Source organism: Euprymna scolopes, chromosome 32, assembly GCF_053919585.1.
Source record: "Euprymna scolopes isolate OS-2025 chromosome 32, ASM5391958v1, whole genome shotgun sequence".
NCBI classification, from domain to species: Eukaryota; Metazoa; Mollusca; class Cephalopoda; order Sepiida; family Sepiolidae; genus Euprymna; species Euprymna scolopes.
This window is the reverse complement of record NC_136513.1, coordinates 78,509,701-78,535,957: the sequence shown is the minus strand read 5'-3', so window position 1 is coordinate 78,535,957 and position 26,257 is coordinate 78,509,701. Positions and strand designations below refer to the sequence as shown.

The following is a 26,257-nucleotide window of genomic DNA, read 5'->3' as shown; positions in this document are numbered from 1 at the left end:
GAACAGCATTTTTTTGAGACTCCGCGATATAACTTTCTAAATTGTTTTTTTTTTTTGCGTATTCAGTCGAGCAATAAATTTCGATTGTAAAATTCAACTTACAGTTTAAATTTTCTTTCTCATATATATATATATATATATATATATATATATATATATATATATATATATTACTACGTACTTTATTACTATATATATATGTATATATACTTTATTTCTATCTATCTATATATATATACTTATATATCTATACTTATATATACTTTATTACTATATATATACTCATACACACACACACACATATATATATACACTTTATTACTATGTATGTAGGTATGTATGTATTACTACATATATATATATATATTGAAATCCCATTTTTATAATATATAAAAATCGATAGAACATTAACTCTATAATAATATCTACGAAATTTGCAAGAATTAAAATATCATATTTAAGCGTATTTTACGGGCGTCCCTGCTAGCTTGGATAAATAATTTTGCAGTTTTAACAAAAGAGCTACAATAATATCAGAGGGTCTCCATTTACGCTGAATATCTACCGAATGCCAACATCAATATATTACATATGAATAAGTCGGCTGTCGAATTTCCACAGGTCTTGCTAGTTATACTTACTTATTTACTTTGTATGATTGACAAGTTCGTTTTTTGCACAAGCGTATGATGATAATCGTTAGTCACGTGAGTGCGAGCAACATACATAGTTTACCTGAATTTATCCATTGTCTTTTTTCTTTAATATAATCTTTCCTTGAAAGCCAATACCAAGTATTATCTCTAACGTTAAGGGCGGACGGGAACAGGTTGTACATACCATATATGGAATTTGTTCTTCCTCAAAATTCCGATCCGTAAATCCTGCATTCTAAAACATTGTCATAGTTTAATCAACAAATTTTTCATGCTTGGACGTAGTTTTCGCTTAAAAAAAAAAAAAAATTAATGCTATTTATTGTTCGCGTCAGTTGTCTTAACTCTTGTCGTAATTTGTAATATTTCGCGACAAAAAAAAAAAAAAAAAGCAACAACAACATACAACGGTAATAGCGGCTGAGTAGTTAATGACACAGACTGACAATCCGGATGTGTCAGGTTCGAATCCAGCTCGTTCGACATAAACACTTTCACTTAAGAACATTAGCAACCTTCACATGTTCCTTTCTATAAGTACCCGATACCACTCTTGGAAGAGTTCTTAATAGTAAGATATCGGGGAAACGAATGCCAACAAAATCATCAGGAAGGATGTTCAAAAAACAAACAACATGATGGCATACAGATTTTATATATATATATAGTAATTTATAAAATATATATTTTATATATACATATAGTAATTTATAAAATATATATGGCGATTAAGCTACACTGAATATTCGGCGTTTCATCCACTCTAGGATTCGTCAGGCTTACCATAAATCTGTGAAAGCCTGACGAATCCTAGAGTGGATGAAACGCCGAATATTCAGTGTAGCTTAATCGCCATATATATTTTATAAATTACTAACTAGCTCTACCTACGTATTGAGCACTTTTATAAATACTTAAAGTTTACGCATAAATCTATACTTTCGTATATTAATTTTATGTGATTAAATGAAGTAGTTATATATATATATATATATATATATATATATATATATATATATATATATATATATATATATATATATATATATATATACCCGCGTACATAACACACCCGTTACGTATATAAAATCCACCCCTCCGAGTTATACGGAACCCCGCTACGACGTATTTATTAGTGATTTTATAAAAAATATTTATATTAGTTTGCGACGATTAAATGGAATCGGGAATCGGAAAAATCGGAGCTTTCTGAGGTATCTGAATCGGTATCTGAATCGGGAAAATTTGCAACTTTTTTCCGATGCCAAAACCGATTCCTTTAATTATCTTTATTTTTTATTTGATTTTGGTTTAAGAAACATCTTCTACTGCTTGTAGCAATAATAAAATATAAATATTTATTGATTTAAACTTCAAGTAAGACTAAAATCTCTAGATCATCCCTTCACAAGTGTGTTTTTACGTTTGAGAAAATACGTGCACATTTAAGGTGTATTATAGTTAAATATTTAGAGATTTATAAAGAATCGGAACCGGAATCGGTAATTGTATCGGAATCGGAAAAAATATTGGAATAGTCCCATCACTAATTTATATATACCAACATTTATTCTCTGGTTCCGGCCTATATCTTTAGAGATTACAACATTCTGTTTAGATTTTGGTTATATTGGAATACGCCGCTTCCTAACGTCATAAGAGAAACTTCTTCTCTCGAATTCAAAGTCCCGTCTGGACTATCTGACATCTTCAACTCGATTCTTTCAACTCTAACTTGCCAACAATCGACTATTAGCAAGGCGTTTTCCGGACAGCTAATATATAACATAACGACAGTGACTGACAACAAGCCAGTTTGTTTTCCAGAAACAGTTTCACTTAGAGATGTTGACAACCTTCACGTAAGTACTCGATGACTTTCCAGAAAGAATTCTAACTAGAAAGAAAACGGAGAAACGAATGGCAACAATGACATCATACATGATTCATACGAAATTAATGAATGACTAACGGGACCCGTGGAAATTCCACAGAGGCTTCTTTCATCTTCTTTTCTATCTATCTATCTATTCTATATAAATAAAATGAACTCATTTTTTCCCGTCTGATTTTGACATTAATAGGATTAAAAATCAAGATATTTCATGCAAATATAATATGCACAAACGGCAGAACAATATCTGAGGTGTGTTATAGGCTTATTATTTCTCAAATTTCTCGATAATCTTAGATTTCTATACTTTTTCTGCTGAGAAGTCACGGCCAAAATCGGTTAAGATCAATGGAAGTGGTAAAATATTTTCTCTCTAATAAATTCCTCCTCCCCCTGCCACCACTTAACACCGTTTGGGGATCGTTCACAAGGAACAGTTGAGAAGAGAACACCGGTTTGACTTCGTAGTTCTTTCATGTGAAGTTATTTAAAATCACTAAACTAAGCTGCAGTGCTCTGTGGCGTAGTGGTTAGCGTGCTGGACAATTCACATTATATTTTCACGTTCGCGCCGACCTAACGTAGTCATTTTTTTTTTTCCTAAACAACTGGAATGGACTTTTCTTGGTGGCCGAACTGTTAACGTTGCAGATGTTTTTTTTTTTTTTTTTTTTTTTTCACACTTTATTTTCCTACTTTTATGACTCCGGGTTTGATCCTTCCTACTTACCTACCATAACATTTTTTAAAACTCCCCCCCCGTCCCGGAAACAAACACTCGGGCAACGCCGGGTACCCCCGCTAGTATGTAATATATTGATGTTGGCATTCTATAGATGTTCAGCGTAAATCGAGACCCTCTGATATTATTGTAGCTCTTTTGTTAAAACTGTAAAAGTGTGTATCTAAGCTAGTAGGGACGCCCGGTGTGGCCCGGTCATAAAATACGCTTAAATATTGTTTTGCAAATTGCGTATATCTATATATCTATAAAAGTGAAATTGTCTGTCTGTCTGTCTGTCTGTACATTTCCCTATCTAACTACGCTGTTAATTTTCAGTTGACAGATTCGAGATTTGAAATGAAGGATATTGAGATTTGAGAAAATCGTTTTAATCGGTTTTCGGTCAGAAATTTGGCTGTCATGGGTTCAAAGTTCAACGATTTGACCTCTGAAAACTCTACCAAACTCCTCCGCTAATTTTGGGTCTAAACACTTGAAATTTTTAAATGTTGGTTACTTGGACATAGGCCAAACTTTATAATTTGATTTAAGCCCAAAACAATAAATGTCAAGGGGTCAAAATTGGGGTAAAAGTTTAAAAAATTGACCTCTGCGGTCTCTACCAAATTACTCAGCCAATGTCTTGTTTAAACATTTGAAATTTTACATAAAGGATATTCAGAGATAGGGCAATCTTTTTAATCGGTTTGGGTTGAAAATTTGGCTTCCAAGTTTAAAAAAAATTAACCTTTGCGGTTTTTAGAAACCTACCCAGCTAATCTTTGGTCTAAACCTTTGAAACTTTACATAACGGGTATTCAGACATGTATTAAGCATTTTAATCAGTTTTGGGACGAAAATTTCGCTGCCAAAAGGTAAAAGTTGAAAGAGTTCACCTTTGCAGATTCTACCAACCCCCTTCGCCAATTTTGGGTCCAAACACTTGAAATTTTAGATGTAGGTAACTTGGACATGGGTCAAACCTTTTATTTCAATTTAAGACAAAAACAATAGATGTTAAGGGGTTAAAATTAGGGTCGAATTAAAAAAAAATCTGCAGTCTCTACCAAATTATTCAGACAATTCTTGGTCTAAACATTTGAAATTTTACATAAAGGGTGCTCATACAGAGGGCAAGTTATGAACAGTATATAGAGCCCGAGCAAAGCCGGGCTGAACTGCTAGTATTATTATAGAGTTAATGTTCTATTGATTTGTATATATTATAAAGTTACAATTTCAAAAATAAAAAAAAAGTATATATCCATATGACTTGGGTGCATCAGTTTGAATCGAAACCCGAATATATATATATATATATATATATATATATATATATATATATATATATATATATATATATATATATATATATATATATATATATATATATATACCTTGATTTCCTTCAGCCATAATCGAAACCGAAACCAAAACTTACGATGCATTATTGATAAAATTTTATATATATATATATATATATATATATATATATATATATATATATATATATAAAGTAGATGACTTAAGTTTCAGCAGCTATACTACTACTCTCTTCTTTCTTTAAGCGATGCCGGACGAAGAATATGTATTTAAATGTCAGCGTTCATGCGTATAAGAACATTTTTAAATTCAAGGTTCCCATCTTCCAAGAAAAATGTCAGAGACCTTCGTCATCTTTTCACACTTTGCTATCATTTGTATCCTCGGTATCTTTGCTGCTTTCACGCTTTGTCATCGTCAATACAAGTTGTCTCATTATTGTTTTAATACTTTGTAATCATCAGTGTGTCTTATGTCTTTTCAGGCTTTTCATGCTTTTAAATCTTCCTATAATTTTCTACATCTTCACCTGACTATCTATCCATGAAGCACGAAGTTCAAACACACACACACACACACACACACACACACACACACACACACACACACACACACACACACACACACACACACACACATATATATACAGGGTGTCCGTAAAGTTACTAGAAAGTCTTACAAGTTACTATACAGACACCCTGTAATATATTAACAGTACAGTAAGATATTGTATTAAAATATTTATTTGTAACAAAAGAAATAAAAAGAAATAACACCTTTATGTTTATAAAAATCTCAGTAAATACACGTGTTACATCCGAAAAGACTGTAACAATCAAGTCTAATAAGTTCTATGACAAATATTCAAATTGGAGGCCTTCAGCTCCAATACATTCTCGACAACGTGACACCACACTCTGACAAACTTTGGTGCACAAGTCACGATCAAGGTTGGCAAATGCATCAATAACAAATTGTCGAAGATCTTCAACACTTCTTGGCTTTCCTGAATACACAGAGTCTTTGATGTCTCCCCAGACAAAGAAGTTCATTGGCGTTATGTCTGGAGATCGTGGAGGAAATTCAATGGGCCCTCGCCTGCCGATCCATTTATCAGGAAATGTCTCATCCAGTAAATTTCGGACAGCTGTAGCATAATGGGGTGGGGCTCCATCCTGTTGGAAGTACAAGTTATTGAAATCTGGTAGTTGTCTCAATGCCGGTACGATGACATTTCTCAGTTTGTCCAGGTATCTTTCTCCTGTAACAGTTCCGTCGAAGAACTGTGGATCAACATATAATGGACTCTCCCGTCGATTTCGACGTATAAGGTTCCGCCACAACAACTAAGTTGCTCGGAAATCCACACAGATGATTTGTTTATAGTGGTGAAGGCTTTGTGTAGAATCAACCACACTTTTTGGTATTATTGCTAACCTTTGTCGGTGCAGATGATTGCTACAGGAAAGAGTATACAGTAAACCGCGATATATATATATATATATATATATATATATATATATATATATATATATATATATATATATATATATGCGTGTGTGTGTGCGTGTGTCAAAATCTCTGATATGAAAACTTTACGATGCATTACTACGCCCTATTGTTGCATATGCAAGTTAAACCTGGATTATACTGACAAAGCATTCGCAGAAGCTAAATGATTTTAAAATAAAATGTTTAAGAACTTGCCAGTCAAGTAACTTTGCGATATAGATGAAGAAATTCTTATACCAGGAAGAAGCTAATATAAAAAGATGAACTAACGCCCTTATTCGAAAAAGAGATTAACATGGTTTGGAGAGGTTTCTCAACTATCAAACTCCCCCCAGCAATATAAAAGAAAATTTTATGCATATAAAAATTTCATTCAAAGAAGGATCAAAACATCGGTCAATCAGATAAGAACTGTGGTTGCCATGTCAGCAAGACAGTGTTAAATGGTTTGTTTCCAAGCATGTGATGAAGATCTCTGCAGTATTCACATGAGTCAAGTAAGTCAAGTCAAGAATATATATTTGGATTGAACATGTCTGACCAATCTATTTATTGATTTCTTTCTTTTTGCAGCCTATGTTCCGGAGACGACTTGCAAACGGCTGACCGACTCCCAGTTGGCCGCCTTTGGTTACGAGGGGAACGTGACCGATGGCATCACGTACCAGTCGTGCAGCATCCAAATCTACAACCGGAATAGCAGTCAAAACGAGACACTTTCCTGTATCAACGGATACGCGTATAGCATGAACAAGTACAAATCGTTCGTTTCCGAGGTAGAGTTAGCGACGCTATTTTCTTTTTAGAGTTACAGATTGGCCCAACTAACTAACTAACTAACAAACCAACTAACTAACAAACAAACCAACTAACTCATATGCAAATCATACTAAATAACCAACCAACTAAATAAACAACCTACCAACTAACTAACCAACTCATATGCAAATCGTACTTCTCCCAGAGAATCGAGAACTACAACTTGAATACAAATCGTTCGTTTCCGAGGTAGAGTGGGCGATGCCATTTTCTTTATTCGTCTTACAGATTCGCCAAAACAGATTCGATGCGCGTTCCCACACATCATAGTACGTGCTTGGTAAATCGTAAATTTTAGAACTGATCAAGAATTATGGTATATATATTCTAGGCAATAAAGTAAATAACGCTGGCACACTTACACACACACACACACACACACACACACACACACACACACACACACACACACACACACACACACACACATATATATAGTAGTAAGTTATGAAATATATGGCAATTAAGCTACACATGATATTCCGCGTTTCATCATCGTGAGAATTCGTCAGGCTTATAAGCTTGACGAATTTTCACGACGATGAAACGCGGGATATCCTCTGTAGCTTAATTGCCATATATATTTTCATAACTTACAACCTAGCTCTAATTATGTATTAATGCATAAATAATATATTCTTATATGAATTTATGTGATTAAATGAAATATATATATATATATATATATATATATATATATATATATATATATATATATACACGATGCTCGTTGTTTGTTTATAAATAAAATGGTTTGAGCACTATAGAAGTGATGGACAAATGTTTGTTTTAAATAGACATTTGTGGAAGTTGTTTACGAGTCGTGGGTCGATGAGTAGAACTGCCGCGATGGTCCTACGTTCAATCCTCGCACTGATGAGCTGTGATACAACGAAACAGTACTATATGTGGATGACTACAATATATATATATATATATATATATATATATATATATATATATATATATATAAAGGAATTCAATATAAACTCTGTAGGTCCTAGATATAACCTTAAACTATATCCAGTGGTGAGGCCCAAACTTGCTGGCTTTGGGGAGTGTGGAGCCACCCTTTAATTGCCATTGCTGCCAGGTCCACTCTGACCCGGAGTGGTAGTACCTGTTAGGGTCCCAACTATGGGTTAAATAGAAACCGACTTGAAAACAACAAATATATTCTATTAAAAAATTTTTCTTAAATCTTTGGATTTGGAATTAAATAACCTGAAAAGGGTTGATATGCCGTTAAACAAAAACAACAACAACAACAACCATAAACTCTGTAAATTAGGAATTACAACAATTCGATAAAGAATACAAAAAGTTAAAAATTTTCTTTTTGTAGTTTCTAAGAATGGCACTTTTCCTCAGAGGAAAATATTTAGCAAAATAATATTCGTAGGCAAACTATTAATTTTGCTGGTCAGATTGAAAACGATAAATTATGCAAAAGGTACTATTTGTATAATAAAGTTGATCATAATGCAAAAATATGCGGGTATACAGGATATTCCAAAGAGAGTCCCGGCTCGATGAGTTAAATTGGCGGAAGTCTAGTACACCCCCCCCCATAAAAAGTCAATTTGTCAGATGTAGAAATGCACATGAAATAGTCCAGTAGAAATAGTGATGATCCAAGTGATTTAGCGGTAAATATAGATAATTTCCAAAATTGAAGGAATTTGCAGTAGAAGATTTTCATGCTTTATCAAAAACATTGAGCGTTTTTCATCTGGTTAGAATCCGCATATAAATATTAATATTTATACTTGCTTTAATATTTATACTTGCTTTTAAGTTTACACAATTATTCAATTTGTAAATTTGAAAATTATTGTGAATATATATGTATACATATACGGCAAAATCATATTGACACACCGGTTTTCGCCAGATCACCGAAGTTAAGCAACGTTGAGCCTGGTCAGTATCAGATGGGTGACCATTTGGAAATGTTAGGCCCTGTATGTGCCGCGTCAAATCGTAGAAATTTCCAGGTTGGTATCTGGGGGCGCATTAATTCACTGGGAGCGATGCACCCCTCAGTCTTTGTTAAGAGATGCATCCAAGAGAAGGAAACTCTGACGTAAAAACATGCCGTCTACTATACGCTCTGCCCTATGGCAGTCATCTGCACCGACAAAGCTTAACAGTAATACCAAAATGTGTGGTTGGTTCTACACAAAGCCTTCACCACTATAAACAAATCATCTGTGTAGATTTCCGAGCTACGTAGTTGTTGTGGCGGATGCCCATACGTCGAAATCAACGGAGAATCCATCACACACACACAAACACACATATAAAGAGAGATTAATAGATATATAGATAGCAGGAGAGAAAGAGAGAGAGAGAGAGAGAGAGAGCAAGAGGAAGTAAATGAAGGACACATTACAAGAAATAGATAAGAAAATTACATTAAAAATCGGTTATTTATATATGTATATATATCGGTAAAGTTCAGATAATGATGAAGGTCGAAAATATGTTAAAAATCACATAAACCCATATATATATATATATCTATATATATATATATATATATATATATATATATATATATATATATATATATACTTCGTCTAGTCACATAAATTAATATACGAAAGTATAAATTTATGCGTAAACTTTAAGTATGCTCAATACGTATGTAGAGCTAGGTAGTAAGTTATAAAATCGTCATATATATATATATATATATGATAATTTTTATATTATATTATATTTTAAAAATAATATATATATATATATATATATATATATATATATATATATATATATATATGCTGCAAAAAGAGAGATGAGAGTCGGCTGAAGAGAGCCTGAGGCGGACATTAAGAGCAGTCCTCAACTACCGGGCTTGAAACCGTCGGTACCGACTACCGATATAAATGTAAATTCCTGTATATATATATATATATATATATATATATATATATATATATATATATATATATATATATATATATATATATATATCACGAAATCGCTTTAAAAAGTAAAACATGCAGAATTTATCTCTCATAGCAAAAAAGTGCTTAACAGTCTTGTATCCTAAGCCTTGGAAATAAGGGTGTTACTTTACATTCAACTGGGCAGCAGTCAGCACTTTTCCTGGCCACCATCATTCACAATCGAGTATATTTATGTCTGCTTCAAATATTTAAAAAATGAAAAAAAAAAAAAAAAAAAATTACGACTTAAATATTTGCCAATTTTATAATATCTTTTTTATTTCTCGTTTATGTGCGCTATTTTTTTACTTTTCCAAAAGGGGGCTACACATTGTAGAATAGCCATTAAATCACTCCGCAAAATGATGTAATCAAATTAAAACAGCATTTTAAGTTCTTCAGCATTTATTACATAAACTCAAAAAGCAGGGGGAGTACCAACACCGTTTGTAGAATATTCATTCATTCATATTTCTTATGCAAACTTATGTAAAACAGCGGGAGTACGAACATATCGTAGAATAACCATTCATTTATTACGCAAACTTACGCAAACTTGTGTATTCAAATAAAAACAACATTTAACCTTAATCAAGATTTATTACGCCAACTTATATAAAGCAGGGGGGGTACGAACACACTTTAGAATATTCATTCACTAAATTTATTACGCAAACTTTGTAAAACAGGGGGAGTACGAATACATCAAAGAACAGCCACTCACTTATATCAAATGTTAATATTTGTATTTATACATCATTGCTTTTTTTTAAAACTATTTTTATTTTATTTTTGAAGAACTCCTTTAAGGGGGAGGTAATTCAACAAGGCCTTATCCGAAACTGTCAAAGTTTCGCGTAACTCTTAGTTAAAAACAAAATACAATATTCAGATAATTAATGCTTCATTTTTTGTTATCAAAATTTAAAAAAATTATTTTAATTCAACACATGTTCAGAAAATGAATGTTTTATTCGTGTTATTGTATTAATTTAGTTTGTTTTATTTTTAACTAGAAGTTATGCGAAACTTTGATATTTTTTTCTTGAATTGCATTTCTGAATTTTTGAAACGAGGATTGGCTTTTTTTTTACAAAGGAGTCACCACTTATCAAGGCCCAGAGGCCACTCGAGGATAATGGTTAAAGAGTGTATCAATGGGACAATATCATAGTAATCGTTAGTAGTGGAAATTTGTTAAATTGGTAACTTAAGGGGGACGGCTCATCAAGAACTTGTTTACGTTGGACTTGAAGACGCCCATATTGTAGTCAGCTGGAAAGCAGCCAAACGGAAGAGTTCCACAGGTGTCCAGTTCTAAGAAAGAAGCTTTGTTCATGGAATCTACGTTTAGGTGTAGGCACATATTCGCATTGTTTGGATTCTTCGGACTACTCTTCTCATCTCGAGTTTTATTTTTACCACGTTTCGGCCGATGTGACATTCGACCTTCTTCATGTGTATCAGAAACATTCCTGAGTTCGACAAGATGCACCTTAAGAAAGTCGGAGGTTACATCGGCCGAAAACGTTGTGAAAACAAAACTTGAGATAAGAAGAAAATGACATTTCCAAGAGAAGGAAGACTCCAAATAATACGATCTCCTTAAATTTCCCTCCCTAAAAACAGTTCTTACAGCAACACATATATAACAAATAAATGTTACCAAAGGCAAGATAAGGTTTTAAACTATTTATTAAGTTTAAAACGCAAGTAATACCAAGCGCTTAAGTTAAATCGACAACAAAGATGGCAAACACGAGGCTGTCACTTTTGAAGTCTCGAAAATCGCCCCCAAACTCGAAAATAAAGTAAAATACTCACGGACATCCACCCAATAAATGTCACGGAGATATTGTGGATTTCTACCAGCGCGAAATCAATGGGTAACGACCGTTGCGATAACAGAAAGCAATTTGTAATTGTTATCGAAACAGGCAGAGAGTGCTTAAAATCTGGAAAGACTTGTTGTCACTCTAACTCTAGGGAACATTGCAGTAGAACCCCGGGATACGACCGTAATCCGTTCCAGAGTTGAGGTCGTTAGGTGAAATCGCCGCATAGCATGTGGGAGTACATATAAAAAATTAGTAAAAAATTCAGTACAGGCATCATCATCATCATCATCATCATCATCATGCAGTCCGTCAATCTTGACGATGACTAGTTGGGGCCTCAGTGTTTTATCCCTCGGTGTTGGCGTAGTCTCACTCCATCACCACAGGACTTTCCACTTTGGCTCCAAACTTGCTTGTGCAGTTTAGGTGCAGTATCTGTTGCGCATCAGGTAGACACCCTCTGAACCTCCAATGCTCATGTCCAGTGGAGCGAACCCGCGACGACTGACAGCAGAGGTAGTCGTAGCTTCTGGCTGAAAGTAATCGCAGTGATTTAAACAGTCGCCCTATCGTGTCCGCTACTACGCCTTTTCTTTCTGGATGAGGTTCCATAGCCTTTTAAAGAAAACTGCAAGTCATCAGTAGGATTTGAAGTCAGAGTTCCCATCTCTTAGCCTTTTACTGTGATAAGGCCCACAAGGCAGTGGTGTTTGGTTTTGGGGTTGGTTTCCCTAGTCTTCGCCCAACCAAGGACACCCACAAGACAGTGGGGTAGGGGTTGGTAGTGTGCCAGAGCATGTCCACACATCGGTGGGCCATAACGCACTACCCTACTACTCCGAGATCTCCTACAAATTTAGCCTGGGGCCGCAAGGCACCCAGTTACCGTGTGTGGCCAACAGTACAGTATATAATATAGTGCATATAATCAAATAATACTATAAATATACGTGTATATAATAAAATAATATTATAAATAACACCGTAAGGCGGGGATATACCGTAACCAGGGACAGGAAAACATCGTATTTCATATCGTAGCAAATAAAAAAAAACGTATTCCGGGGCCACAGTATCCTGGGGGGTCACAGTATCCCATGGTTCTACTGTATTATTTCCAGTGACCAATCATTGATAATTACTCGTATAATGCCAGCGAGTAAATACTATTTATAATAATTTAAAAATAAGACCGCGATGAACAATATATTAACAACTTAAGATGATTCTGATATGAGAGCTGCGGTAGGTGTATCAGAATTTTTGGACAAGTCGCTATTGAAAACTTTTCATTAAATAGACTCTCCATGTATACAAACTTCTAACAATATGAAAATGTAGTTTCAAACCATAAATTTTTATTCCAATAAAACGAGGAAAGACCAAAATTTAATATCATAAAAGGTTTCACCGAAAAAAATATACAATTTTCTTTTCATCGGTTTTATTAAAAAAAAAAGTTCACGAAAAACAAAAAACGTAACTCGTGTGGATGTAATATATATATATATATATATATATATATATATATATATATATATTATAATACTGTTGGTAGAATTTTTCAGTAACTCATAACAACAACACAATATGTCATTCCAAAGAGTGCTCAATGCGTGAAACAGAGCAATATATTGATTGTTGGAGAGCTATTGGCTACACATTAGAAAACGTGTTTCAATGACCCCCTAGCAGGGAAAATTTTCCCTGCTAGGGGGTCATTGAAACGCGTTTGCCAATAGCTCTCCAACAATCAATATATATATATATATATATATATATATATATATAACTGTGAAAAAATCACTTACCTGTTTCAAATTATTAATATTTGATTGCTTCTAATGTTCCGGTATGAGAATTTAATTATATTTATATATTATATTCCATGTATTTTTTTAAATGAAAGGATTTTTCAACCAAATACCGTGTCTCCGACGTTCGTTTATCAGCCATTAAAATACCCGTATGTAAAAAGAATTCTCACTTTGATATGCACGGAAGTATGCAAGGGGGAAAACCCGTTTCAATGAAACCTAATCTCCCTTGTGTAATTTTCACATATTTCAGTAGAAGTCATTATTCTGCTACCATACTTGTAAAGTGTATATTTTTCATTTATGGATTTTGACCATTTACACATTGACCGAGCGACTTATTTTCGATTTTTTTTTACCATCTTAGAGAAATACCAGAACATTCTTTTTAATATATTGCCAGTCTTAATTCCTGAGAGACTTTTTTTTTTAAACATCGAAAAAAAAAAAAATGACTAAAATAGAATAAAATATTCTCAACGTCCAATATTGAATGGAAAATTATAAGCATAAAATAAACTCCAACTTAAAAAAACAAAAAAAAAAAATCCACCAGGTTTTCGAAAAAAAAAAAGGATTTACACTTTGAACTTTACAGGTAACTTGGCAAAAAACTTTTTTTTTTTTTTGAAATTTTAATATTTTATTTATTGACCTTTTATGTTCAATTTGTGATATATAAAACTTTGTTACATTAATTAATTATGTAAATCTAAATAGACATTTCAAAATGGGGGGGTGATTAAAAAAAACGTTTGTCTAAAATATTATATTCAGTTTATTGGAAAAGTCATAAAATTTCCCATGGACCCTGAAAATATCGCAAAAATTGAATCAATAGATTAATTATGATAGATTTTTAAAGTTAAAAAATTGAAAAATATTTAACTCGTAAAAATCAATTGATTTCATTACGTAAAAAAATGGCTGCCTAAACACTGGTTTTGAAAGTTAAAAAATAATATTGCTATTACTTTTTATACAACTTTAATAGTTTATTTTGGAAGTATAATTCACCAAGAAAATAAACAAACCACTTTTAAATGAGAAATTATGAGTTTTTTTTTTATATGTATTCACAGTTTCGTGTTGGGGAGGGGGTGTCAATAATTCCCCCAAAATTCTGATACACCTAGCGCTGCGGTAGCAGTATCAGAATTTTTGTAGGAATTTTTGACACCCCTAACACGAAACTGCGAATACAATATAAAAATCTCGTAATTTCTCTGTTAAAAGCGGGTTATTTATTTTCTTTATGGATTATACTTCCAAAATAAACTATTACAGTTGTTTTAAAAGTAATAGAAATATTTTTTTTTAAAAAAAACAGTAATGAATTTTCCGAACTCAATATTTTTCAATTTTTAAACTTTAAAAATCTATCAAAATTTTTCTATTGATTCTATTTTTACGATATTTTCAGGGTCAATGTGAAATTTTATGTTCTTTCAAATAAACCGAATATAATATTTTAGACAAACGTTTTTTTTTAAATTCACGCCCCCCCCCCAAGTGTCACCCATTTTGAAATGTCTATTAAAAAGTAAATAATTAATTTATGTCGGGGAGTTTTATATATCACAAATTGAAGAGAAAAGGTCAATAAATAATATATTCAAATTTAAAAAAAAAAAAAAAAAACATCGCTTTTTTAGAAATTTACCTGTAAAGTCCGAAGTTTAAAACCTTATTTTATAAGAACACATTGTTTTTTTTTTTTTTTTTTTGTCTTTTTTTGTCTTTTTTTTTTTAATGAAACCTTGGTCCTTGCTCCTTTAATTGAAAAAATAATTAGGGCTTGAATTACATTTTTCGAGGAGTTATAAGCTTGGAAAGACAGGGGGTCGAATAATTCACGCCTCTCATTTTGAAATGTCTATTAAAAAGTAAATAATTAATTATGTCGGGAAGTTTTATATATCACAAATTGAAGAGAAAAGGTCAATAAATAATATATTCAAATTTAAAAAAAAAAAAAAAAACATCGCTTTTTTAGAAATTTACCTGTAAAGTCCGAAGTTTAAAACCTTTTTTTAAAAATAAAAACACATTGTTTTTTTTTTTTTTTTTTTTTTTTTTTTTTAATAAAACCTTGGTCCTTGCTCCTTTAATTGAAAAAAAAAAAAAAATTAGGGCTTGAATTACATTTTTCGAGGAGTTATAAGCTTGGAAAGATGGGGTGGAATTATTCACTATTTTCACGAAATTTCTGAGTTTCCGCTACAAAAATGCACACAATATCCATTACATTAAGATGATATAAATGTACGTACATATATTGGAATAAATGCAAATATTTTATTTTAAAAAATGTTTTACACCCTCCTTTTTTTTTTTTTTTTTTTCGTCAGTGGGATCTCGTATGTGAGAATGGGTATCTCTCAGAACTTTCACAGACCTTATATGCTATTGGTTGTTTCGTCGGAGCGTTCATCATTCCAATTTTTTCCGATAAATACGGGCGGAAACCTGCTCACTTCATCAGCTTCGTGCTCCTGCTGATAAACGAGATGATCCTACCCATGGTCAGGGCTTATTGGGTATTTGCTTTGCTCAGATTGACCGAAGGCATCTTCAATTATGTAAGTTGAATTTTATTTGTGCTTTAATTTAACCCTAACTTTAACCCTAACCCCTAATCATATATACTACCTTTGCACCCCCAAAGGAGAAGATAATCCATGAAAAGCTGATACAATCACGAACATATATTAATACTAATACTACCCTATCTGCCCTCCCCCAAAGAAAATGTAATGCTTGCGAGGACGGTTATATGAAGCACGAATATATATACTACATTCTCTCTCTCGCCATAGGAGGAGGTAATGTCTGGGAGAAGTCTCATGAAAATACAAAAAAGAACGACATTAAATCCTTAATTGAGAGACAAAACAATAATACATTAATTTTTAATAGTAATAATTTTCAAACTCAAAAAGACGACAAATTTCAGACTCAAAAAGACGACAAATGTCGGTATTATTTTACTTAAAAAGGCCCGTTTCATGTTGGTATATAAAAAAAAAAATTTTTTGTAGATTTCGGTGTGCTTTAAAAGAATATGATAACCATTTCCGTAGCAAATTCATCGTTTGCATGGTATTAACGTCTGAACCCTGGGACTATTTTCCGCCATTTGACAGCCTTCGTTCACACTACGCACGAGTGCGCGGTAGCATAAAAGAATGCTGTTAAATGTGCACTCGCGTACCAAACTGTCTTCTGACACACACACACACACACACACACACACACACACACACACAATTGGCCTATTTATTTAAATCCGAATCAGGAATCAGAAACATCAGAACTGTTTAGTGTATCGGAATTGGTTTCGGATTCGGAAAAAAAATCATTATTTCCGATTCCAAAAACGATTCTGGTAATATTTTAAAAATTTAATTTACATTGCTGGTACTGATGATAAATATTTTATTGTTTTTTTTTTTCATTGCTTTTTTTAGTGAAACTAAAATCCATAAATCATAATAACATCAAAATAAGATGTAAATTTATTTTATTTGCGTAAAATAAACAAAACAAAAATTGGATCTGCGTAAATTCGTGGGGTAACCTTTCCAAGAATTTAGTTTATTTACAAGATTAAAAAAAAAAAAAGTTAAAGTTGAATAAAACATTTTTGATAAACAAATACCATTAGATATATTGTTGATTAAACAAAAAAAAAAAAAAAAAATAGAATATAAAAAGTGTTTTTTAAATTTTTAAAAAAATTGGGTGCTAGTGCACTTACTGATCCGCGCTATTTTTTAAATCGTATTTCCAAGTTTAATTAAAGTTTTATTATATGTTTTGTTTTTTATTAAATTGTAAGGTTAAAGTATAGAATAGGTACAGCACACCCTCCCCATGTTAAGAATGGCTTTTTAAATAATAACGTTATTATTTCAGCACGGCTTAATAAGTGCACTAGTACCAAAATTTCTTACCTTATGCTTTCGGCTTTATCCAGTTTATCGGTAAACTTTTGTCCGGTCCCTCAGTCAACATGTGCAAATATTACAAAGGGCAGACTAAAGGTGTGAAAAAAAAAGCTTAGCTATTAACTGAATTATGTATAAACGAATCTATGAATTTTCACGCATTTGTGTAAAACAACGTTTGATGTCAAGTCTTTAATTCTGTATGTATTACTAGCGGGGATGGGGCGCCCGGCTTTGCCCGGGTGTAAAATACGCTTAAATAGCATATTTATCCAGATTTCGTATATACAGGGTGACCGCAAAAAAAAAAAAAAACGGGCCCTCACTCTAACTAGGCCTGTTTCTTAGTGTTTTGTTTGAATGAAATGAAACTTTGGTCATAACTAGTTTATTATATTCCAAACATCACATCAAAACACTAGGGTCATTGGCCTTTTTTCTCCGTTCTACAGCATATGTTCTCGATGGCCTCCATTTAGCTTTTATTTTTTTTTTTGGGTCACCCTATATTATAGTCATAATTTCAGTAGTAAAAAAACCCCAAAGTATTTGGCTACCATCAGCTAGAATCGAAACCGAAACATTTTTTTTTACATGGAGTTCACCACTTATCAAGGCCCAACTGCCACTCGGGGATAAGGATTATTGTGTGTAAAGTACTCAATGGGATAGTGTAGCAATAGGATTGGAGAACTGATAAGGTGTAATTACTTAGGGGGCGGTTCATCAGGAATTTGTTTGTGTTCGACTTGAAGACATTCAGGTTGAAGTCGGGAGGGAAACAGGCAAGCGGAACAGAGTTCCACAGGTGTGCAGTTCTAAGAAATAAGCTTTGTTCGTGGAATCTACGTTTTGATTTAGGCACAGATAAGGAGCGGGGAAAATTATTGACGGTGGTTTCAGCTAGTCAGGTGTTTTTTGAAAAAGATTGGCGAGGGGGGACCAGAGAATGGAGCTCAGACGAGCACTTGCCATGGAAATAACGATAGAACAAAGATAGACTCGCTACGTCCCTTCTGTGGGAAAGAGGTTGCAGGGAAGAGAAAAGGGCATCCCCCATCAAGCCACAAAGTCTATTTTGTACTCTGTCAAGGCAGGATAGGCTGTTTTTAGCAGCTCCTGTCTAGATGTGGCAGCAGTACTCCATCTTCGGACGTACTTGACTCTTATATAGATAGCGAATTGCATCATTAGTGAGATATCTTCTGGAGCGGTAGAAGGATCCCACCATTTTCCCAGCGACCTTGGCCACAGACTTGATGTATGTGTTCCATTTAAGATCAGGAGTAAAGGTCAAGCCCAAAAGTTTATCAAAACATGGGGCCTCCCCTAGACGAGAGCCATCCATTTCAATTGATGCCAGATGGGGATCAGAGCGTTTATGATGTAGAGATAGAAGCTTGGTCTTAGATGCATTAAAGGTAACCAGTCACCTCTTTCCCCACTATACCACGCGCTCAAGATCAGAGGAGAGAGAATCAGAGAGAACATCATCATTTACGGCCTTTGATGTGTTGCCATAGATGGTCGTGTCATCAGCATAGATGTCAACGAAGGATTTTAGTATGTGTTTTGGGAGATCATTGATTTAGATCAGGAAGAGAGTTGGGCCCAGTATGGATCCCCGAGGGACACCAGCATTAATACTGTGGGCCTCTGATTTCTGCCCATCAACCACTACTCTTATGAGCCTATCAGAGAGAAATGATTTAATGATCGAGAAAACATTTCTAGTTATACCGTAGCTGGAAATCTTGTGTAGTAGGCTTTATGCCAAACCTTATCGAAGGGCTTTGATATGTCGAGAGCAATTGCCCTATAACACGCATACGAACCGATAAAAAATATAAAATAAAAAAATAAACTAAGATGAATGTACAAAAATTTTGACCCCTTAAAGACTATTTTAAACGGCTAAAGAACGATAAAAGAACGGCCCTTAAAAATCCAATCTTTTGAGGCTCCTAACGCCGGTCTGCGACGTTTAGTTTCAGAGGAGATAGAGTTTGAAAATATGGAGATAGACAGACAAACAGACAGGCAAACATAGCTGTTTACATATTAGACCTACAGATCCACCTCTCCTCTCATGTTTGTATGTAGATTGTAAAAATGAAAAACCAAACAAGCCTGCCACAAAAAGAAACACCAAACAAGCCTACCACAGAAATAGCAAGAAAGCATCGGCGGAAATATACCGTGACCTTCTAAAGGAGGAACCTTGAAGAGTGGGACCAACAACAGCGAGCAAAGTATTTTCTGGGGGGGGGGAACTCTCTCAGGAATACATAGACAAAGAATGTTCCTTGGACTGGCTCAAGATGGGAGCGTTCCACCACGATCAGGAAAGGGTTATAATGGCTGCCCAAGATCAGGGATTGATGAATAATGCATTCAAGAAGATGGCAAGTCTCACTAATGACAACAGATGCAGGTTCTGCCATACAGAATTGGAAAGTGTTAGTCATCTGGTATCAAGTTGCAAAGTTCTTTTGGAGGACGGCTGCTATACAGCGAGACATGATGGAGTATGTAAGTAACTCCACTGGACCATCTGTAAAAAAATTAAACATTCCGTGTTACAGCAAGCCCTGTGAACATCAACCTGAAAGAACAGTTGGAAATGACGTATATACCATACATTACGACCATGTAATCTCTACAGCCACCTACCTTGAAAATGCTGTTGTGAAACCTGACATAGTTATATAGAATAAGTCAGAGAGAGTGGCAACCTTGGTTAAAGTGAGTATCCCTAATGATGGCGGTCTGGACAGAGCTGAAAGGGAGAAACAGACCAAATATCAAGGTCTCATGTATGATATGAAAAGAAACTGGAATCTTAGGGAGATATCAATCATACCGGTTATTATAGGTGCCACGGGGCTTATGAAAGAGAACCTGAAGTCCTGGTGAACCAAGTGCAAAAGAGATCCAGGCAATTGCATTTAAGGGAACGGCGAGAATACTAAAGAGAGTTCTCGGTTGGCTTCAATAAAAGCAGAGGAATGTTTGCAGCTGGTTGAGTTGCCCTATACCTAGCATTACAATCTTCAAAGAAAGAAAGGGGGGGGGGAAACAAAAAAAAACACACACACAAAAAAAAAATTAAGGTTGTTTGGGATGGATATAAAGAGTAATACATTCGAGATTACTAATAAAAAAAAAAGATTTTTGAATATTAATATTGACACTTATGGAAGGTTTATTTATTACATTTGTAGGTATAACGAGTATTGACTTGTCTCTAAATTCATGACGGTGACAGGAGGTAGAAACTGCTTTCATTATTATTATTATTATTATTATTATTATTATTATTATTATTATTATTATTGTTGTTGTTATTGTTGTTATTATTATTGTTATTATTATTATTATTGTTATTGTTTTTATTGTTATTATTATTATTGTTATTATTGTTATTATTTTTATTGTTATTATTATTATTATTGTTATTATTATTATTATTATTGTTGTTATTATTATTATTATTGTTATTATTATTATTGTTATTGTTATTATTATTATTGTTGTTGTTGTTATTATTATTGTTGTTGTTATTATTATTGTTATTATTATTATTATTGTTATTATTGTTATTATTATTGTTATTATTATTAGTATTATATAATAATAATAATAATGATAATATTGTTATTATTGTTATTATTATTATTGTTATTGTTATTATTGTTATTATAATTATAGTTATTATTGTTATTATTATTGCTATTATTGTTATTATTATTATTGTTATTATTGTTATTATTATTATTGTTATTATTATTGTTATTATTGTTATTATTAATATATAATAACAATAATAATGATAATAATAGTAACAAAAACAACAACAACAACACCAACAACAACAACAAATCAATAAATAGCAACGATTCGGGAACAAATACAAATATTTGCTGGCTTTGGGGAGTGTGGAACTTCCCTTTTATTGCCATTGCTCCCAGGTCAACTCTGACCCGGAGTGGTAGTACCTGTTAGGGTCCTAACTATAGGTTAAATAGAAACCGACTTGAAAACAACAAATATATTCTATTAAAAACTTTTCTCACGAATCTTTGGATTTGGCATTAAATAACATGAAAAGGGTTGATATGCCGTAAAACAAAACCAACCAACCAACCAACCCACTCTAAATTCTAAAATAATTTAATTTTCTTCCGGCAAGTTTTTCAGGGTGCTCACACCTAAGTAATCACCTAAAACAAAAGTAAAACCACCTAAAGCAAATAGTAAATCTCAGCTACAAATCTGACATTATTAATTCATATATATATATATATATATATATATATATATATATATATATATATATATATATATATATATATATATATATAATTTTAGGCCTTAACATATGTAAATTTGAGTTCTGCCCTATGCAAAAAAAAAAAAAAAAAGAAAGAACTAAGTCCATCATTTGGCTTCCCCCACACCATTTAGTCCCAAAAGCCATACACAGAAAATTTTGCACAAATATGGCAAAATAGTCTCAAAAATGGAGTGTTTTTATTAGCTCTAAAAAAACCCATGAGGTACACCCAAGAGTTATCGCGAAGTATAGACTAACAAAATTATATAGAAATCAGTTACAAGTTTTCAGAAAGTTTGATAAAAATCCAAGGTATCAAGGTGTTTTTAATAAGCACAAAAGTGTCAATTTTAGCCATTTTATCCCGAAAGGCACCTTAGGGGATCAACCAGAGTTTTCCCGGAAAATCCGTTCTGTTACATTTTTACTCATATCATGTTTAATGTTTGTACAAAATTTCCAAAAATTCCAAGTCGTAGTTATTGGGAAAAGTACGGACAGACAAACGGACAAGGTGAATTTACAGGTTCACCCTCCTTTTGTTGGGGGCCAAAAACGACATTATTTTTTGCACTAACCTAATAGTAACTATATTTTTAAGAAGTCATTTTTTTTGTTCCTACACTGTCTTATTTTGTATAAAAATCGTACACTATTTTTAATTGTTTATAAAACTTTTAAATAGGATTTTGTTAACTAACGGCAAATAAAATCGGCTTTGTTTAAGTGAAACATAAATTATTAAATAATAAATATTTAGTGTAAATTAATAAATACCTAAAATAAGATTAAAGTAGTTCTTCCTCAAATTCAAAATGGCGGCAATAAAAAACACGCGATGTTATATTTTTACATATTTTTTCGGCTTTATGGAAGACGTGCCCAATTTTTCCTTTTTTTCTAAGGTAAATAAGTTCCTGTTTTCTGAAGAGTATATGGTGAATAAATCCAGTATTGACATACAAATAATTGATTGGTTCTACGTAACGAAACAGTTGCTGTAGAACATATGGGATTTTGTACATGTTGAAAGAGAAAAAAAATTAGATGAATAAAACTTTGGAATTTAGACTGCAACTGTATTGTTATCATTATATATGAATAATGATGGAGGAGCTATATGTTTTAGTTTCGATTCTAGTTGATGGCACCTACGTCATAGTTTTATTTTAAATTTTGAAATCACTATTATCAATTGGGTACAATATAATAATGAACAGAGCATTGGTCCTGTGATAATAAATAAGAAATCTGCAGAAATTAAAATATAATATTTAAGCGTATTTTACGACTGGGCAATGCCGGGCGCCATGCTAATATATATATATATATATATATATATATATATATATATATATAAAAGTAATCTTGCCCGTCTGTCTGTCTGTCTATATGTCTGTCTGTCTGTGTGAGGAACGGTCTCTACGAAACTTGTCTATCAATTTTTGGTCCACAGAGTGTAAACTTGATTTATAGGGGATTTGGAACTGAGGAATAAAGATGCTTCGGGAATAGGAAACTGTATTAAACCGAGGTTCTTAAACAACGAATTCATCACGACGACTAATCTGCTGAATTTAAGTCGTTTTATTTTATACTTTTTTCTATGTTTACGTTTCAGGGGATGGTAATGCCAGCCTATTCGACGATGCTGGAACTGTTTCCTGGTTCGATTCGGACTGTGTTTGCCGCTTCGTCTGGTATCATATGGGGTAGTAGTATGCTCCTTATGTCACCATTGGCCTACCTTTGTCGAAATGCAACATGGCGTATTAGTTGCCTGGTATTTGGGATCATTGCAACGTCATTTTTTTTTGAATTTTGGTAAGTAAAAGTGTGCGTTAATGTTCTATCTCTAATATCTATAACAAACAATCTTTGTGTGTCTGTGTGTGCGTGTGTCTGTCTGCCTGTGTGCGTGCGTGTGTCTGTGTGAGTTTGTTCCCAATAGACTCCAAAACAGCTGGGCCGTTTTTTTTATGAAATTCTATACGGAAGTACTTTACATGCCTGGCAGTGTTCTTAGATAGGTTTTGTATCGGAATGTCTTCAATAAGTATCAATAATCGATAATCGAAAATATTCGATGAAATTAAAAAGAGGAAATTTTGACCAAAGTTAGCACCTTACACAGCCTAACATCAAAAGTGCATTCGAAAATTTGTATTACCACACAAACCGAAAGACCCGACAAATAAAATCAACAGCAGGTTTTTTGATATGACAGGGGCGCGTTCGAAATGAATATTTCTGTTTAATACGTAATTAAAGCATGATACTTGACCTTTTCTTTTTAAACTTAAATTCAAGTCATTATCACCGCACAAGCAGTAGGCCACGCTTATAAAATCAACAGTAGGTTCTTTGATATGAGAAGAGCGCGCTCGGGATGAATGTTTCCGTTTAGAGCAGAACTGAAGCACTGATACTTAACTTTTACACTTTCAACTTTAATTCAAGACATTATATATAAAACTAATTGTGTAAAATTAACAGTAGGCTGTCTACAGTGCAATGTAAACTATAATCTATTGTGAAATAAGTAACTGCGGGGAGGCATGTGAAACTACCTCCCAATGTACCGCGATGGGTCCCCAACTAGAGCAGGCAACCAATCGATTTGATTGAAAAATGGGCGATTTCACCGGTTTCGAGGATAATAAAAATATGGGAGTGTGAAACATTCGTTGATCATTCAATCCAAGCCATATATAATATTATATGCAATATTATATATAATACCATAAATAATACTATATCTAATACCATATATAATACCATATGTAATATATATAATACCATATGTAAGACCATATATAATATTATATACAATACCATATATATTATAATATATATAATACCATATATAATACTATGTATAATATTATATATAATAGCATATGTAATAATTTCCTATCTAATAAAATGGTAGCAGAAATTCCCCTCTGGAGCAAAATACCGTAGGTTTGCAACAATAGATGCCACATAGAAATTTAATGTCTAGACTATTAGCCATTATCTTATGTAAGTTTAGAAAGCCGTTTTAAACACATTTATACGTTATAATAAAATGCTATATTGCATCATAAGAACAACACCATCACAATCGCAACATTTTTAGAGGAAGAAATTTTTATTTTCCCTCTAGATATTTAGTCCTCCTGCCACCACCAGTCAACACTGGGAGGAAATCTACACTTTCTGCATATAACGTGGTTACACCCATCGTAACGGGATCATAAACACATAGACATGATAAGCTTTCCCTTTCCGATTCATAAATAACCAGGGCTCTCTAAAAAGTCCGTCCATTCTGATTGGCTGGGCGCTGAAAAAACTCAAATTCGGGAATTCGATTCCATTAAATAAACGAACACTTACTAACATTAAAACATGGCGTCACTAACAGACATGTTTTAAAAGCTTTTTATTTTACATTAAATACACAATTCTTTTCATTTTTTCATGAGATTTTTCATACATGTTAATAATCAAAACTTTTCTTACGCACTTACGTTAACGTACTGTTTTTTTTCTTAAAATTGTATTTAGAAGTTATTACTGTCGTGTTTTGCTTTTGTTTTGTGTGCTTGTGTGCGTATATGCGGGCATGTGTGTGTGTACGCTAGGCTACAATTCTTCTTATTGTACATTAAATACATCTTTGATGTTATTAATAAATATTTTGTTTACCGTGTTATTTTTGAGAATCGTATTTAAAAGTCATGTTCGTGTGTGTTTGTGTGTGTGTGTGTGTGTGTGTGTGTGTGTGTGTGTGTGTGTGTGTGTGTGTGTCTGTGTCTGTGTTCTAATACTTGCGTTAATCAAACTGAGCCACAATAAAGCGTGGTCGGATGCAGCTAGTGCTATATATAATACATATATAATACTATAATGCATATATACTGATAAGTTCTTGCTTGTTCCGCCAACTTTTACCCACGGATCCAGTGACGTATTCTATGACGTTTCATTGAGATGGGTGTGATCTTTCTGCCAGTAACAAATAAAAGAATAATTGAAGACGACTTGAATGCTCCTTTTTCGTTCACTATTACTCCGAAATGTTGAGAAGAGGGCCAATTCTTTTTCAGAATTACAACCTTTGAATACTGACTGTAATATAAGGAGTCATTTTTTTTTTTTTTTAGTTTTTTGGCATAACGACCTCCCTGATAATATTGTGTCCGAGATGGGTATATTTGCTGATGATAAAACGCTCTATAACATGCATGAGGGAAGAACAGATGTACATAAATCTAAAACGATGGCAGAATCGTTAGAAAATTACATCCAGACTATAATGGAATGGGGCCGCAAATGTATGGTAATATTTAATGCTAGTAAAACTAAGCTGATTTCCTTTAACAATTACAAGACGCATCTTAAACCGCCTATATTTTTTTTTTACATAGGCATCACCACATTATCAAG

General features: G+C 33.1%; 1 protein-coding gene across 1 annotated transcript in view; it reads left to right on the top strand.

Moving 5' to 3' along the window:
- The window catches only part of LOC145256452 (organic cation transporter protein-like), a 77,407-nt gene that overhangs the window by 15,089 nt on the left and 36,061 nt on the right, over positions 1–26,257 (top strand). The window contains exons 2-4 of the mRNA XM_080115379.1: positions 6,683–6,885; positions 15,889–16,119; positions 23,445–23,647. Of these exons, the coding sequence (XP_079971505.1) occupies positions 6,683–6,885; positions 15,889–16,119; positions 23,445–23,647 (637 nt within the window). The remainder of the gene's footprint in view (positions 1–6,682; positions 6,886–15,888; positions 16,120–23,444; positions 23,648–26,257) is intronic.